The sequence below is a fragment of the Scyliorhinus canicula genome, chromosome 4 (genome assembly GCF_902713615.1).
Source record: "Scyliorhinus canicula chromosome 4, sScyCan1.1, whole genome shotgun sequence".
NCBI classification, from domain to species: Eukaryota; Metazoa; Chordata; class Chondrichthyes; order Carcharhiniformes; family Scyliorhinidae; genus Scyliorhinus; species Scyliorhinus canicula.
In genome coordinates this window covers 38,706,427-38,724,811 of record NC_052149.1, presented here as the reverse complement: position 1 = coordinate 38,724,811, position 18,385 = coordinate 38,706,427, and the positions used below count along the sequence as shown (strand labels likewise).

General features: G+C 48.3%; 1 protein-coding gene across 3 annotated transcripts in view; it reads left to right on the top strand.

Moving 5' to 3' along the window:
- best4 (bestrophin 4) overlaps nucleotides 1-18,385 on the top strand; it is a 189,607-nt gene that overhangs the window by 155,740 nt on the left and 15,482 nt on the right. For all 3 annotated transcript variants that reach the window (XM_038794075.1, XM_038794078.1, XM_038794074.1), the window contains 3 exons: nucleotides 109-342; nucleotides 3,432-3,586; nucleotides 4,340-4,417. In XM_038794075.1, the coding sequence (XP_038650003.1) occupies nucleotides 109-342; nucleotides 3,432-3,586; nucleotides 4,340-4,417 (467 nt within the window). The remainder of the gene's footprint in view (nucleotides 1-108; nucleotides 343-3,431; nucleotides 3,587-4,339; nucleotides 4,418-18,385) is intronic.

The following is an 18,385-nucleotide window of genomic DNA, read 5'->3' as shown; positions in this document are numbered from 1 at the left end:
TGTAATTGTACCTGGCCAATGTGTCCTTGTGTCTCCCTCTCTCTGTCCAATGTTGAGTGTGCACCAACCGTAACCTGTGTCCCTTAACAAACACCTTTCTCTTGGCAGGCTTTTATGTTACACTTATTGTTAACCGTTGGTGGAACCAGTACACAAATATCCCGCTTCCAGATCAGCTGATGTGTGTGGTATCCAGTAACGTGCATGGTGTTGATGAAAGGGGCCGGATGCTGCGGCGCACACTGATTCGATACGCCAATCTCTCCTCAGTGCTCATTCTCCGGTCCATTAGCACAAGGGTCTGCAAGAGATTCCCCTCCTTAGAGCACATTGTCGAAGCTGGTAATGTAACCCATATTGTCATAAAATTAGTAAGTTGATATACTTGTGAATATTCTATTAGATATCCTGTAACAAAACGTCAGGACAAAGCACACATTCCTGACTGTAATAGCTCAGTAAGCTCAGTCGGTTGACTCTTAGGGTGTGATCTACCGTCTGCGCCCTGTCCCACATTCAGGAGACTGGGGGCAGGGCACGACCGGTAGTGCCAGGAGATCCCTCTTCCGAGATCTACCCGGCTCACCATGCCTCGCGAGATCTAACAGGATCTTGCAAGACGTTGCGATCTGAATTCCGCCCATTGTGGGCAGGATCAGTATTTGGCAAATCTGCATATTAGAGTGAGACAGCTAGTCTGTCACAAAATGCAGCTCACCTTACTGAGGTCCTGGGATCTAACCCCTTCACCTTGGAGACAAATGGGAACCAGATGGAATGGTACTTGGGGGTGGAGGTTTCCCAGGGGATCGGAGGCCACCAAGTGGTTGCCCTCTGGACAGGGCGACCCCCTGGCACTGCTGGTACCACTTGGGCACATTGGCACTGCAACCTGGAATCCTGGAAGTGCCACCTGGGTGACAGCCTGGCACTGCCACAGTGCCCAGGTGGAGCTGGCAGGGGCAATGCCAGGTTGGCAGTGCCAAGGTGCCAGGCTGGCATTGTACCTGCACTGGGGGATCAGGTCTGGGAGTGCCCTGTCCATGTGAGGTGGGGTACACGGCAGGTGCCTGAGGACCCCCTTGTAGGTGCTGGGGCTGCGGGGGTTTGCGCGGGGAGTGGGGAGGGGGGAGGTTGAGAACTCAGAACGTTGTTTAAAAATGGCGTCCTGATCTCCTTCTGCACAGCGGAGTTCTGGAGAGCGGAGACCCTCAGTGCAGGAAATAGGAGTAAGAGCGGCATTGGCGGGGCATTCCCCACTGAAGGTCCGAATTGCAACAAATTTCCATTAGATAGCGGAGTGTTTCTGGGCACTGCAAGCGCCGAGAAACACCTGGCTAAACGGGCTCGGCACAGGACTTTGTTGCAATTCAGTTAGATCGTGGCTGATTTTGCCCACTGGGCTAAATAGCTAGCTTTTAAAGCAGACCAAGGCAGGCCAGCAGCACGGTTCAATTCCCGTACCAGCCTCCCCGAACAGGCGCCGGAATGTGGCGACTAGGGGCTTTTCACAGTAACTTCATTTGAAGCCTACTCGTGACAATAAGCGATTTTCATTTCATTTTCATTTTGTTTTTTATTTCATTTCATTTAATCTCAGGGCCTTGAGTTCGAGCCCCATGTTGAGCGCCATTGCTTTAGATCCAATAGCTAATCTTCCCTTGTTGGGTTTTTCACGCATTGGTCAGAATGAACCCAGAATGGGTCAGAAAGAAATCCTATCAATGTTGTAGGAACTCTATTCCCTTATCCCTTTAAACCACAAAAGCGCGGCTGAGTGGTCTGAATTTAGGCTCCAGTCATTTCAATGGCATGGTTTTGAATCCCACTGCTGCCAAGGTGTTTTTTTTAGCACAGTGAGTAGAGCATGAGACTTTTAATCTCAAGGTCGTGAGTTCTAGCCCCACGATAGCGGCATTGTTTAAGACATCCTCAACCCTGAGGGACCGTCCAAGAAGAGCAATGTTTGGTACAACTATAGGGATCTGCAGCTACTGAGGCTTCTATAACTGCCATCTGGTTAATAGACATGTGCAGCTTCAGATATCGCAGTCAGCAAGATAGTCAAGCATAGGTGGCATCACAGCTGAAGCATCTATGTCCTCATCTAAGATGCCCATGCACTCACTTTCCAGCAGCGGGGACCCGGGGAACTTTCAGAAGCATTGAACTAGCTGAATCCCTCTCGTATTCCAAGGCTGTCCTGCAGAACTAATTCAGCATCAAACAGAAATCAACCCTCAGAATTTCTGATCTACCTCAGTACCAAAGCAGCGTGGTATATTCACCCACTGAATCATTGCGGTAACCTCTCTCATTCATTCAAATAGCAAAATACTTCAGTAAAGCTCTGTCCATCACTGTAATTCGCCTCATCGTATTTTGAAAGATCCCTTCCACCCATTTTCAAAAGAGTTGGGGCGGTCTCAAAACAGAATGCTGCCAGACTTGCTGAGTTTTTCCAAGATTTGCTGTGTTTATTGCAGGAACGCATGAACCTGCTGAACATGACACAAACAGAAAATCATGCAATTAGTGCGTAATTACAGTTTGTGAAAGGATATTAGAATTTATTTGTGCCCTTGTGCCCAAACAAGGGCAGATATTCCTGTTCACGGCTATCAACTCGGCACAGCGAGTGAAGGAAATCAAGTGGGAAGAACCCACCCAGAGGTTGTCATTGTAGGAAGCACAGTAAGAAGTCTTACAACACCAGGTTAAAGTCCAACAGGTTTGTTTCAAACACGAGCTTTCGGAGCACGGCTCCTTCTTCAGGTGAATGGAAAGGCTTGTTCCAGAAATGTTTATATAGACACAGTCAGAGATGCCCCGGAATGCGAGCACCTGCAGGCAATCAAATCATCAAAGATGCAGAGAGAGAGGTAACTCCAGGTTAAAGAGGTGTGAATTGTCCCAAGCCAGTTCAGTCGGTAGGCCTCTGCAAGTCCAGGCTTGTTGGTGGGGGCCGAATGTAATGCGACATGAAGCAAGGTAAGTGCAGCCTAGGTGGGGCGTTCATCGCTGAGACGAAAACCAAGGTCCTGTTTGATAGCGGGGTCATTCTCGGCATTGCAGGCACCGAGCAAACACCCCGCTAAGCACGCCCAAAATGGGATTCTGATTTTCCCCCTTAAACCGCACCCTCAGTGTGGAGTCACCCCTGGGTGAGAGAGGCCTCTAGGCAGAGATATTTTGGGAACTGGCTAGAGCCATGAGACTGCTGCACAATTCTTATTAATAAATGTCTTTTGTGTTCGCTAATGAAGTCTGTTAACGTGCATCTTTACCAGCTCCTTCCTATTTGATTTTCCTTTATTTGTTGTCCCAATGGACCCAGGTGCAGGAAATAGAAAATCAGCTCTTTAATGAATTCGGCCTATCACAACATAAGTATACTCCCTGTTCCTTTGATGGTTATTCTTCTTTTCCAGGTTTTATGACCTGTGATGAACGAAAGAAATTTGAAAGCCTTTACTCTGATTTTAACAAGTACTGGATTCCATGTGTATGGTTTACAAACCTGGCAGCCCAGGCAAGGAAAGAGGGGAGAATCCGGGACGATGTTGCTCTAAGATTACTAATGGATGTAAGTATGATATCTTAGTCACTCACTGGGAAATTATAAAAGATTGGATTGGAGTGGACAGGTCAATATTGAAGAGCAAATGGTTACTAACATGCAGCACTATTTTTAATACAGGATTCTTCACTGGAATACATACTGCAGAGGGGCCAATAACATGATGATGTGCAGTCAATCCCTGAAAAGTTTTGGACACCTGCACTACTAATTATTGGGTGTGAAGGCCTGAGGCCTTCAACCTTCCCAGCAGGCTCAGCAGAGTTCAATACAGCCAACCAGTGCAATGTGGGCTGTGAGGTCTTACTGGTCTGAGCTACAGAAAATATTTGTTCAGCCCTATGACCCTCCCATGTTGCAGTATCCTATACTTATGGCTGGAGCACCTGAAAGAAGCATTCCAGTCACACGGTGTAAGAAAGGCCTTGTTAAAATAACAATTTTAAATTCCACCTGCTCTTCCCTACACCTCCCTCTTCCCTTCTTCAGGAATCTCAGCCCTGAACTGCTGCTGATAATTGAGATTTTGGCTCATGTTTCCCTTGACCCTATCCAGCAAGTCCTGCATGAGTACTGTGCCAGAAAAATGTGAATATAGCTGAGCCCACATGAGCAGGTAAGATCAGCTCTCATTTGCACAGGGGCATGCAATGGGAGAACTGCAGTACTGGAAATGTTGTGTTCACACACGAGTGAATTGATGTCACTACTGACGTGGTACGATCTATTAACGGAAATCTCTCCTTTTCCCATTTGCAGGAATTGAATCGACATCGGGCAAAATGCAGTTTGTTATTTCACTATGACTGGATCAGCATCCCTCTCGTGTACACTCAGGTCAGAATCGCATTGAACCCCAATTCCTGCTCCATGGAAATGGGAATAGTCCCAGCTACGGCTCCATACATAATTAAGGTTCCAGCTTCAGTCTTTGACTTATGCTGAGTTAACGGATCTCAGCTGGACATGCAGTCTGGATTTTAAAACTGGCCTTGGGACTCCTGTTAAGGAGAAGAAAGTGAGCTGAAGATCCCTCATTAGACTATGAGAGAGCCCTTAAAAGCAGTCCCATAGCAACATACCCTCTAATTTATTTTGTAGTGCACAGGAAGCCTGTTTAATTGCTCAGACCCTTTAAATTATTTACGCAGCTGCCCACCAACGGTAATTTAAAGGGACCGCCTTGTGCTTGACTGTGCAGCTTAAAGGGAACATTGTCCCCACAACAATCTCGCCACATGCTGAGTAAGGACAAGATTGGGCTCTTTCAACTTTTCACTGCTATTGTTAATTCCTGGTTAATTTGCTGTCAGTCTAGATTCAATAAAATCTGAGATGGATTTGCAGGTATCATATCATTTAATAATAACTAACTTGCAAGGCTGCATCAATCCATAGGACCTGCAGAACACACATACTGTCTTCTGCAGAATCCAGGAGTAAGAGAAACTCCGAACAAAGGAACACTGGAGATATACTTCAAATTACATCAAGATTTGCATACAAACTTCCCATTGGTCCTTTTACACACCTCCTGACCTGGCCCTATATCCTAATTGGCTCTCTTTATCCTGGGCACATTTTTAACCCAGCATCCTTTTCAGCATGCTCACTACGAGGCAACCATCCCCTGAGCCATGCGTTGCTCTGCTCTCTCCTTTGTTCTGTCTGTGAACATATTACCCTCAGAGTCCTACTGTCGGCTTCCTCACTATCAATGTCCATTTGTGGATAATGGCCAATTTGAAAGAGGTGGAGAGAAAAAAAATTAAAGGGAAGAATAGAATTCATAAACGGTTTACTATTTTTGATATGAGTCAACTCAGTTAGCCTAATTTCACTCAGCTGCTAGAACATAGAACATTACAGCGCAGTACAGGCCCTTCGGCCCTCGATGTTGCGCCAACCTGTGAAACCACTCTAAAGCCCATCTACACTATCCCCTTATCATCCATATGCCTATCCAATGACCATTTGAATGCCCTGAGTGTTGGCGAGTCCACTACTGTTGCAGGCAGGGCATTCCACGCCCTTATTACTCTCTGAGTAAAGAACCTACCTCTGACATCTGTCCTGTATCTATCTCCCCTCAATTTAAAGCTATGTCCGCTCGTGCTGGACATCACCATCCGAGGAAAAAGGCTCTTACCGTCCATCCTATCTAATCCTCTGATCATCTTGTATGCCTCAATTAAATCACCTCTTAACCTTCTTCTCTCTAACGAAAACAGCTTCAAATCCCTCAGCCTTTCCTCATAAGATTTTCCTTCCAGACCAGGCAGCATTCTGATAAATCTCCTCTGCACCCTTTCCAATGCTTCCCATAATGCGGCGACCAGAATTGCACGCAATACTCCAAATGCAGCCGCACCAGAGTTTTGTACAGCTGCAACATGACCTCATGGCTCCGAAACTCAATCCCTCTACCAATAAAAGCTAACACACCGTACGCCTTCTTAACAACCCTATCAACCTCGGTGGCAACTTTCAGGGATCTATGTACCTGGACACCGAGATCTCTCTGCTCATCCACACTACCAAGATTCTTACCATTAGCCCAGTACTCTGTCTTCCTGTTATTCCTTCCAAAATGAATCACCTCACACTTTTCTGCATTAAACTCCATTTGCCACCTGTCAGCCCAGCTCTGCAGCTTATCTATGTCCCTCGGTAACTTGTAACATCCTTCCACACTGTCCACAACTCCACCAACTTTAGTGTTGTTGCTCGTTGTGCTTTTACTTAATTGCTCTGTTTTAATAACCTTTGCTCCAGAGTCGCCAGATATCAAGGTACAAAGACAAGTGCTGATCAATGACTCAATACACCAGTTAGTAAGTTTCAAACCAAAACACATTTATTATACACACAGTCAATCACTACCCATGCATAAAACTCTACTTACTAGGCTATTACTAACACTAAAGGCCTATACTTAGCTTTTGGAAGGGCCCACCAGGTCAGAGGAACAATGGCCTTTGTTTGGTTCTGAGGCTGCAGGTTTCAAGCTGGCATGGACTAGTAGCTAGGAGCGCCTATCTCGTAGCGTGCGTTGACTGGAAACTTACTTGGTTGGTGCAGCTGCTAGGCAGGTCTCTCCTTGTTGAGAGTCACGGTCAAGAGTTCTTTTGAGCTGCTGAGAGACCCTGCCAAGAAGGACGAGCTGAACTTGGGGACTCTATTTTATAGTCCCCAGGGGTTTTGCGTCCTTTTGGGTGGACCCCGGACATGGTCCCAATCAATTGGACCAAGTCCCAATCTCTTCAATCGATTTCTCCAATACTGAAGCTGTTCCCTGATCGCTGGGCGGGCCCTATGTGTCCGTTGACCTTCCTTTGTCCTGGCTCCCGCTGGCGCCGGGGAGTCTGGTTTGGTCCCGATTGCTTTAATGTTTCCAATTGTTCCTGGGGATTGCTCATTAATATGTAGATGGCTACTGGTTTCAGTTCTGTCTGGGTTCTGCAAGTCTTAATACACAGGAAACCTTGCACCTGCTTGTTTTCCTGTGACTGGCCAGTTTTCCCTGTATTCTTAGCGGGCATCCAATTTGGAATCGGGAAGTGGCCACCCCAGGTGGCTACAGTGTCATCTGCAAATTTACTCACCCATCCTTCTACGCCCTCCTCCTGGTCATTTATAAAAAGGACAAACAGCAGTGGCCCCAAAACAGATCCTTGTGGTACACCACTAGTAACTGGACTCCAGACTGAACATTTCCCAGCAACCACCACCCTTTGTCTTCTTCCAGCTAGCCAATTTCAGATCCAAATTTCTAAATCACCCTGAATCCCATGCCCCCGTATTTTATGCAATAGCCTACCGTGGGGAACCTTATCAAACGCTTTACTGAAATCCATATACGCCACATCAACTGCTTTACCCTCATCCACCTGTTTGGTCACCTTCTCAAATAACTCAATAAGGTTTGTGAGGCACGGCCTACCCTTCAGAAAACCATGTTGACTATCTCTAATCAAATTATTCCTTTCCAGATGATTATACATCCTATCTCTTATAAAACTTCCCAAGACTTTGCCCACAACAGAAGTAAGGCTCACTGGTCTATAGTTACCGGGGTTGTCTCTACTCCCCTTCTTGAACAAGGGGACAACATTATCTTTTCCTCCCTTTGGGCAGAGAAGGTAACTTCTTACCATGGGAACATAGGAACATACTATCTGGCCCATCAACCCTATTCTGACATTCAATTAGATTATGGCTGATCATCTACCTCAATGTCACTTTCCTGGTTCTGGACCCACCAGCCAGCAGAAACTTCCAACTACATCTACCCTGTCATGTCCTGTAAGCATTTTGTAAGTTTCAATCAGATCACCTCTCAATCTTCGGAATAAGTCCAGTTTCCTAAATCTGTTTATAACACAACCCTGCTATCCCAGGGATTAATCTGGTGAACCTTTGTTGCATCCCCTTTGTCACAAGTATATCCTTCCTTAGATAAGGATACTAAAACTGGACATAATTGTAATAGCCCGAGGTATCTCTGAGGAGGCTTCTTGTATAACAATGAGGTTTATTGGGAACAACAATGAGGTCTAATTCTATACAGGCACAAAGGTATCTCGTACAAGTCTGTACAGCTTGACTGGCAGGTCCACACTGCCCGGGTCCTGCGCTTTTTCCCCATAGGTCGGGGTTCACACACTCCCATGAAATAGCTCCCAAGCGGGTCACGTGGCCCATAAAAGATCGCCGCTTAAAGGGACCACACAAGCACAACAATACTCCAGGTACGTCTCACCGAGGCCCTCTACAACTGCAGCAAGACATCTTTACTCCTGTATTCAAATCCCTTGCAATGAAGGCCAACATACCATTTGCTTCCCTAATTGCTTATTGCACCTGCATGCTAGCTTTTGGTCCATCATGAACAAGGACACCCAGGTCCCTTTGGACATCAACACTTCCCAATCTCTCAGCATTTCAGAAATATTCTGCCTTTCTGTTTTTTCCTACCTAATGTGTTAGGCAGGCTGGTTCGATGTGGACTGCACTTGACGCAGGGAAGCTAGAAGCAGATGTCTAACACTGGAGAAAATCCAACACTGTTTTATTCAATGATAGAACTGATATACATGTTCAGCTGTGGGTCGACACTATACTGAACTGACTGGAGGCCTTGTATTAGCCTGACCAGACTTACTAGCTACCGCATGGTGCTTGTACTGGCTAGCTCGTGGGCTCTGACTGTCTCAGTGGCTGGGTCCAGAGAGAGCGGGAAACCTAGTGCCCTCTGGCTTTATAGTGGTAGTGTCCTGTCTGGTGATTGGCTGCACTGTGTTGTGTGCTTATTCATCGTCCTGTATGTCAATCACTGCCTGTCTGCACCTCATTATATACATGAGTGGATATTATGACATCTCCCCTTTTTTTAGATAAACAAATACTAGGGTGTGTGAGCGTATATATATGTATATGCCTGACTATATACAAAAGGTGTCTAGATGAACATATATGCATAGGAAGGTGTCGATAGTGCAGATACATGGCAAACGAAACAATATTTACAGAGGTTAAATCAATGAAGTCATAAAATGTACAAGAGTTCAGTCTATAGATTTAGTCTTTGTGGTGGACGACGAATTCTTGTCGATCGCTGCAGAGGTGGATCAGGAGCTGCCTGCACTTGGATAGGCGGGATCGCTGCCATTGTGGTGGTTGCATGGGCTGGCAGGATTGCTGGTAGATCGGTGGCCTCGTGGTAGGGTACGTCCGGAGGAGGCATCGTAGGTGGTGGGGCACGTTGGTCAGGTAGCGGACGTGGAACTCTTCGCAGTGCCCGTCTGTTGCGCCGTAGCAGGGAGCCATCAGCCATGCGGACAAGGAACGATCTTGGGACCACTTGTTTGATCACAACAGCTGTGGCTTGTCATAATATACACCAGTATATCATGGTGCAGACACACACACTGATGGACATACAATAGGACCAATCAACATGCACAAACGCCGCAGCCAATCACCAGTTAGAGCACACTCACTATAAAGACAGAGGGCATCACTTTTCCCGCTCATTCGGGATGCAGCCTTTCAGAAGCACAAGAGCTTATAGTTTACAGCACAGATTCTCACCACATGCTGAGTGATTTGACTGGTTAGGACAGGCACAGGTCTTTAGTTAATCTAACATTGTGTAACCCACAGCTACAGGGATGGTGCAGGCGGGAGGGATTCAGATTTCTGGATAACTGGGGCTCTTTCTGGGGAAGGTGGGACCTCTATAGACAGGATGGTCTACATCTGAACCTAAGGGGCACCAATATCCTGGGGGGGAGATTTGTTAGTACTCTTTGGGGGGGTTTAAACTAATTCAGCAGGGGCATGGGAACCTGGATAGTAGTTTTGGGGTGCGAGAGATTGAGAGTAGAGAGGTCAGGAGCACAGATTTGACTTCGCAGGAGGGCGGCAGTGTTCAGGTCGGTGGTTTGAAGTGTGTCTATTTCAATGCCAGGAGTATACGAAATAAGGTAGGGGAACTGGCAGCATGGGTTGGTACCTGGGACTTCGATGTTGTGGCCATTTCAGAGACATGGATAGAGCAGGGACAGGAATGGTTGTTGCAGGTTCCGGGGTTTAGGTGCTTTAGTAAAGTCAGAGAAGGGGGCAAAAGAGGGGGAGGTGTGGCGCTGCTAGTCAAGGACAGTATTACGGTGGCAGAAAGGATGCAAGATGGGGACTCTTCTTCCGAGGTAGTATGGGCTGAAGTTAGAAACAGGAAAGGAGAGGTCACCCTGTTAGGAGTTTTTTATAGGCCACCTAATAGTTCTAGAGATGTCGAGGAAAGGATGGCGAAGATGATTCTCGAAAAGCGCGAAAGTAACAGGGTAATTGTTATGGGAGACTTTAACTTTCCTAATATTGACTGGAAAAGATATAGTTCGAGTACATTGGATGGGTCGTTCTTTGTACAATGTGTGCAGGAGGGTTTTCTGACACAATATGTTGACAGGCCAACAAGAGGTGAGGCCACTTTGGATTTGGTTTTGGGTAATGAACCAGGCCAGGTGTTAGATCTGGAGGTAGGTGAACACTTTGGAGACAGTGACCACAATTCGGTGACCTTTACATTAGTGATGGAAAGGGATAAGTATACCCCGCAGGGCAAGAGTTATAGCTGGGGGAAGGGCAATTATGATGCCATTAGACATGACTTAGGATGTATAAGTTGGAGAAGTAGGCTGCAAGGGTTGGGCACACTGGATATGTGGAGCTTGTTCAAGGAAAAGCTATTGCGTGTTCTTGATCAGTACGTACCAGTCAGACAGGGAGGAAAGGGTAGAGCGAGGGAACCATGGTTTACCAAAGAAGTGGAATCTCTTGTTAAGAGGAAAAAGGAGGCCTATGTGAAGATGAGGCATGAAGTTTCAGTTGGGGCGCTTGATAGTTACAGGGAAGCGAGGAAGGATCTAAAGAGAGAGCTAAGACGTGCAAGGAGGGGACATGAGAAGTCTTTGGCAGGTAGGATCAAGGAAAACCCAAAAGCTTTCTACAGGTATGTCAGGAATAAAAGAATGACTAGGGTAAGAGTAGGGCCAGTCAAGGACAGTGGTGGGAAGTTGTGTGTGGAGGCTGAGGAGATAAGCGAGATACTAAATGAATACTTTTTGTCAGTATTCACTCAGGAAAAAGATAATATTGTGGAGGAGAATGCTGAGACCCAGGCTATTAGAATAGATGGCATTGAGGTGCGTAGGGAAGAAGTATTGGCAATTCTGGACAAGGTGAAAATAGATAAGTCCCCGGGGCCTGATGGGATTTATCCTAGGATTCTCTGGGAAGCCAGGGAAGAGATTGCTGAGCCTTTGGCTTTGATTTTTAGGTCATCATTGGCTACAGGAATAGTGCCAGAGGACTGGAGGATAGCAAATGTGGTCCCTTTGTTCAAGAAGGGGAGTAGAGATAACCCCGGTAACTATAGGCCAGTGAGCCTCACGTCTGTGGTGGGTAAAGTCTTGGAGAGGATTATAAAAGATACGATTTATAATCATCTAGATAGGAATAATATGATTAGGGATAGTCAGCATGGTTTTGTGAAGGGTAGGTCATGCCTCACAAATCTTATCGAGTTCTTTGAGAAGGTGACGGAACAGGTGGACGAGGGTAGAGCAGTTGATGTGGTGTATATGGATTTCAGTAAAGCGTTTGATAAGGTTCCCCACGGTCGGCTATTGCAGAAAATACAGAGGCTGGGGATTGAGGGTGATTTAGAGATGTGGATCAGAAATTGGCTAGTTGAAAGAAGACAGAGAGTGGTGGTTGATGGGAAATGTTCAGAATGGAGTTCAGTTACGAGTGGCGTACCACAAGGATCTGTTCTGGGGCCGTTGCTGTTTGTCATTTTTATAAATGACCTAGAGGAGGGAGCAGAAGGATGGGTGAGTAAATTTGCAGACGACACTAAAGTCGGTGGAGTTGTAGACAGTGCGGAAGGATGGTGCAGGTTACAGAGGGACATAGATAAGCTGCAGAGCTGGGCTGAGAGGTGGCAAATGGAGTTTAATGTGGAGAAGTGTGAGGTGATTCACTTTGGAAAGAATAACAGGAATGCGGAATATTTGGCTAATGGTAAAATTCTTGGTAGTGTGGATGAGCAGAGGGATCTCGGTGTCCAGGTACATAGATTCCTGAAAGTTGCCTCCCAGGTTGATAGGGTTGTGAAGAAGGCCTATGGTGTGCTGGCCTTTATTGGTAGAGGGATTGAGTTCCGGAGCCATGAGGTCATGTTGCAGTTGTACAAAACTCTAGTACGGCCACATTTGGAGTATTGTGTACAGTTCTGGTCGCCTCATTATAGGAAGGACGTGGAAGCTTTGGAACGGGTGCAGAGGAGATTTACCAGGATGTTGCCTGGTATGGAGGGAAAATCGTATGAGGAAAGGCTGATGGACTTGAGGTTGTTTTCGTTAGAGAGAAGAAGGTTAAGAGGTGACCTAATAGAGACATACAAAATGATCAGAGGGTTAGATAGGGTGGACAGCGAGAGCCTTCTCCCGCGGATGGAGGTGGCTATCACGAGGGGACATAGCCTTAAATTGAGGGGCAATAGATATAGGACAGAAGTCAGAGGTGGGTTTTTTACGCAAAGAGTGGTGAGGCCGTGGAATGCCCTACCTGCAACAGTAGTGAACTCGCCAACATTGAGGGCATTTAAACGTTTATTGGATAAGCATATGGATGATAAGGGCATAGTGTAGGTTAGATGGCCTTTAGTTTTTTTTTTTCCATGTCGGTGCAACATTGAGGGCCGAAGGGCCTGTACTGCGCTGTATCGTTCTATGTTCTATGTTCTAATAGTATGTTCAGCAGTTTATAGTTTAATAAAATAGTGTTGTACTATTTAAGTGTTGGTGGCCTGTATGTGTTTCACGGATCCAGAGCACCCAACACATCATGGCTGACCAGCCAGCCTCAGGCAACTGGACACGAACATGCTCAGTAGGGGCCAGCTCGGGTAGATCCGTGGCATGAGCACCGTATGTGGCTTTCTGTTGGGCCTGTGATTGCTGCATTTTCTGTAAGGCCGTGAGGTGGTCAAGGTTTGGAACATGGATGGCTGGAACTGTGGTTCTCAGAGTGCAATTCATGAGCATCTGCGCTGGAGACAACCCAGTGGACAGTGGGGCTGCCCTGTATGCCAGCATTGCCAGGTTAAAGTCAGGGCATGAGTCTGCAGCTTTGCACAGCAACCGCTTTACAATATGGACCCCTTTCTCGGCCTTCCCGTTTGACTGCGGGTAGTGGGGACTGGAGGTTACGTGACGGAAGTTGTAGGACTGTGGAAAATCAGACCATTCCTGGCTGTAAAAGCAAGGACCGTTGTCGCTCATTACCATGAGCGGTATCCCATGCCTGGCAAACGTTTCTTGGCAGGCTTTGATTACCCCTTCGACGTGAGGTCGGACAGTTTCACCACCTCTGGGTAACTGGAGAAGTAGTCGACCAGGAGTACATAGTCACGCCCCTTGGCATGGAAAGGGTTACACTTACTTTGGACCACGGAGTGGTCACAATCTCGTGCTGCTGCAATGTTTCTTTGGGTTGAGCTGGCTGAAACTTCTGACAGGTAGGGCCATTGAGGGCCGTGTTGGCAATGTCCTGGCTGATGCCCGGCAATAGACAGCCTCCCGAGCTCTGAGTCAGCATTTCTCGACCCCAAGGTGACCCTCACGGAGTTGACCCAGCACTATAGCCCGCATTCTCTGAGGAATTACGATCCTGTCGAGTTTCAGAAGGATGCCTTCCACCACCGTCAGGTCGTCTTTTACGCTATAGAACTGGGGACATTGTCCCTTCTGCCAGCCATTGGTAAGGACCTGCTGCATCACACGCTGCAGCAGAGGATCCTTGGCCGTTTCCTCACGAATTTGGACCACCCGTACGTTAGAGGCCGGAAGGTTAGTGGCACACAACCGCACTTCCGCTTCTATGTGGCAGATTAAGTCACTTTGTTCACACGGTGTGGTAATGGATCTGGATAGGGCATCTGCAACGATCAGCTCTTTGCCTGGCGTGTAGACAAGTTCGAAGTCGTAGAGGCCTATCTTAAGAAGAATTCGCTGTAACAGAGGTGTCATGTCATTTAAATCCTTCTGGATTATGTGAACTAGAGGCCTGTGGTCCGTTTCTACCGTGAATTTTGGCAGGCCGTAAACATAGTCGTGAAACTTGACTATTCCTGTCAGGAGGCCCAGACACTCCTTCTCAATCTGAGTGCACCTTTGCTTAGTGGGCGTTATGGCCCTGGAGGCATATGCCACTGGAGCCCAGGACGAGGAGTCATCTCGCTGGAGGAGCACCGCCCCAATGACGTCCTGGCTTGCATCAGTTGATATCTTGGTTTCCTTGGCTGGGTCAAAGAACTCTAGAACCGGGGCTGTGGCGAGCTTTGCTTTCAGCTCACGCCATTCCTCTTCATGCGTGGGCAGCCACTGGAATTCCGTCGACATCTTGACGAGATGGTGGAGGGCCGTGGTGTGGGATGCCATATTGGGAATGAATTTCCCGAGGAAGTTGACCATCCCGAGAAAACGGAGGACCGCCTTGTTGTCCTCCGGGGTCTTCATGGCGTTGATCGCTGCGACCTTGTCGGCAACTGGCCGCACACCCTGCTGCGAAATGTGGTCACCTAGGAATTTGATACCTGATTGACCAAATGAGCACTTGGCCCTGCTGAGCTGGAGACCATGTTCATGGATTCTCTGGAATACCTTCTTGAGGCGAGCGATGTGTTCCTGGGGCATTGTGGACCACATAATTACATCATCAACGTACACTCGCACCCCCTCGATGCCCTCCATCATCTGCTCCATGATGCGGTGAAACACTTTGGAGGCAGATATGATGCCGAAAGGCATGCGGTTGTAGCAGTAGCGACCGAATGGGGTGTTGAACGTGCACAGCTTGCGACTGGACGCGTCCAGCTGTATTTGCCAAAAACCCTTGGAGGCGTCCAGCTTAGTAAAGAATTTGGCATGAGCCATCTCACTGGTCAACTCTTCACGTTTGGGTATTGCGTAATGCTCCCGCATGATGTTGCGGTTTAGATCCTTTGGGTCAATGCAAATGCGAAGCTCCCCTGACGGCTGCTTTACGCAGACCATGGTGCTGACCCAGTCTGTTGGCTCTGTGACCGTTGATATGATGCCCTGGTCTTGGAGGTCCTGTAATTGCTTCTTCAGACGATCCTTGAGGGGTGCCGGCACCCGGCGTGGTGCATGAATTACAGGGGTGGCGTTCGGCTTGAGCAGGATCTTACATCGGTATGGGAGCGTGCCCAACCCATCGAATACGCTGTGGTACTGCGTGATAATGCCATCTATGCCAGCTTGCAAGTTTCCATCAGGCGAGGCCGTTGCCGGTGATGAAGACATGGTGTGGACACGCTGAACCAGGTTCAGGAGCTTGCAGGCTCGAGCACCGAGCAGGGTGCTCTGTCAGACCCGACGATTTCAAACCGCAGCGTCACCTTGATTGCCTAGTTGGATACCCCTAGTTGACACGGGCCATTGGCAGGTATGGCAATGCCATTGTAGTCAAGAAGCTGGCAGGCCGGTGGAAGAATGCTTGGTCTGGCGTGGATGGTGTCGAGGTCGGATTGTGAGATGAGGTTCATTGATGCGTCGGTGTCCAGTTTGAACCGGATGCGAGCCTTGTTAACTGTGAGGACATCACACCACTCGTCGTCGGGATCCACACTGAGGATGGAGAGGCGTTTCGCTGTTGTGCTGGAAGGCAGCGCATGTGTCGTTATGATGCCCACCATATGGGGACTTGAGGCACTCAGCATCAGGGTCTGTTGGGCTGTCGGGATCGGAATCTGGCATGCCTTGTTGTATTGAGCGGACACTTCTGCTCCGCAGCTGGGATCGCTGGCTGTTGAGCGGTGGAGCAGATCTGCAAAGGACTGCGTAGTGGCCAAGCTTGCCACACTGTAGACACCGGCGTCCTTTTGCCGGACATTGCCGCTTTAAGTGGGCGGAGCCACAATTCGGACACGTCATGACGCTGACGCCAGCATGTTCCGTGCGCCATCGCGCATGCGCAGTGCGGTTGGTCGACATACCCACCTGCGCAGTCGGGTTGTCGGTCTCGTCGTCCACTCGGTGATGGCGCGCATGCGCAGGGACCCAGGAAAAGCGTGCGAAATGGCCACTCTCCTCGATGCTCAGGCCCTGCATCTGTGCGATGGCCTGCATCCGTTCCGTCTCGTGGGAGGCTAACTTTGCAGTCTCTGCCGCCCTGATGTGGGAGTAACGATTCTTAGCATGCTCATGGACAACGCACGTCTCAATAGCGACAGAGAGGGTCAACTGTTTGATTTTAAGGAGCTGCTGCCGCAGGGAGTCGGAGTGGACCCCGAAAATGATCTGATCCCGGATCATGGAATCAGCCATCGAGTCATAGTTACATGACTGCGCTAGGATGGGGAGATGGGTCAAGAAGGAGTGAAAACATTCATCCTTACCCTGAAGCCTCTTCTGGAAAAAGTACTGTTCAAAGCTCTCATTCAACTCAATGTCGCAGTGGCTGTCGAACTTCAGCAGGACTGTTTTGAATTTTATTTTGTCTTCGCCTTCAGCGAACGTAAGGGAGATGTAGATCTGGATGGCATGGTCCCCCGCTGTGGAATAGCGCGATCTTCCTGGCATCCGATGTGGCTTCGAGGTCGGAGGCCTCGATGTACAAGAGGAACTTGTGCTTGAAGATCTTCCAATTGGTGCCGAGGTTGCCGGAGATGCGGAGATGCGGAGGAGGCTGGATGTTTTCCATTTCACCGGATGGCTGCTTGCTGGTCAATGCTGATTCATTTGAGGTAGGTCCGTAAATATCAGTATCACTCTGGTACCATGATGTGTTAGGCAGGCTGGTTCGATGTGGACTGCACTTGATGCAGGGAAGCTAGAAGCAGACGTCTAACACTGGAGAAAATCCAACACTGTTTTATTCAACGATAGAACTGATACACATGTTCAGCTGTGGGTCAACACTATACTGAACTGACTGGAGGCCTTGTATTAGCCTGACCAGACTTACTAGCTACCGCATGGTGCTTGTACTGGCTAGCTTGTGGACTCTGACTGTCTCAGTGGCTTGGTCCAGAGAGAGTGGGAAACCTAGTGCCCTCTGGCTTTATAGTGGTAGTGTCCTGTCTGGTGATTGGCTGAACTGTGTTGTGTGCTTATTGGTCGTCCTGTATGTCAATCACTGCCTGTCTGCACCTCATTATCTACATGAGTGGATATTATGACACTATCAAAGTTGATAACTTCATAATTATTCACATTGTGCAACATTGGTTAGCACGGTGGCAAGTGCTTAGCACTTATGCCTCACAGTTCCAGGGATCCGGGTTGAATTCCCAACTCGGGTGATTGCCTGTGTGCCGTTTGCACTTTCTCCCCATCTCTGCAAGGGTTTCTGTTTTTAAAAAAATTATTTTTATTCAAATTTTTAACAAAACATAATTTTTTGCATAACCGTTAACAACATTTAACATAACAGAAAAAAAAGTTAACCATATATACAGAGAAAGGAACAATACTATGTAACAATTCCTCCGCCTCCTGAAGTTCCCGGTAGATATCCAATACCTTCCCCTCTCCTACCCAGATGCCGGAGACCACCCTAATCTGTATCCTACGCGGGGGTACAACGGAAATGTCACCACCTGTTTTTTGAGGAAGGCGCGTACCTGAAGGTATCTGAAAGCATTTCCAGGGGCAAACTGAATTTCTCCTCCAGCGCTTTCCGGCTGGGAAAGGTCCCGCCTATGAACAGGTCCCCCATTATTTTAATGCCTGCCCTATGCCAGCTTTGAAACCTTCCGTCTATCTTGCCTGGGACAAATCTGTGATTGTTGCGTATCGGGGTCCAGACTGAGGCTCCCTCCACCCCCGTACCTTCTCCACTGACCCCAGATCTTTAATGCCACCACCACCACCGGACTGGAGGAGTAACGGGCCGGCGAGAACGGCAGAGGTGCCGTTACAAGTGCCCCTAAGATGGTCTAACCTAGGCTTCTAACCGCTCCCACGTCGACCCCGCCCCCAAAAGCCATTTCCTAATCATGGCCATGTTAGCCGCCCAATAGTAGCTGCAAACGTTCGGCAGCGTCAGCCCCCCCCCCCCCCCCCCCCCCCCCCCAACCACAGACTGCGCTCCAGGTACAGTGGGCGCGATTCTCCCAAAACGGGAGAAATCGTAAAGCTGCCGTAAAACCCGGGCGGGTTTTACGGCAGCGCGCCCCTTCCCGACCGGGGACCGATTCTGGTCCCCGGTCGGGGC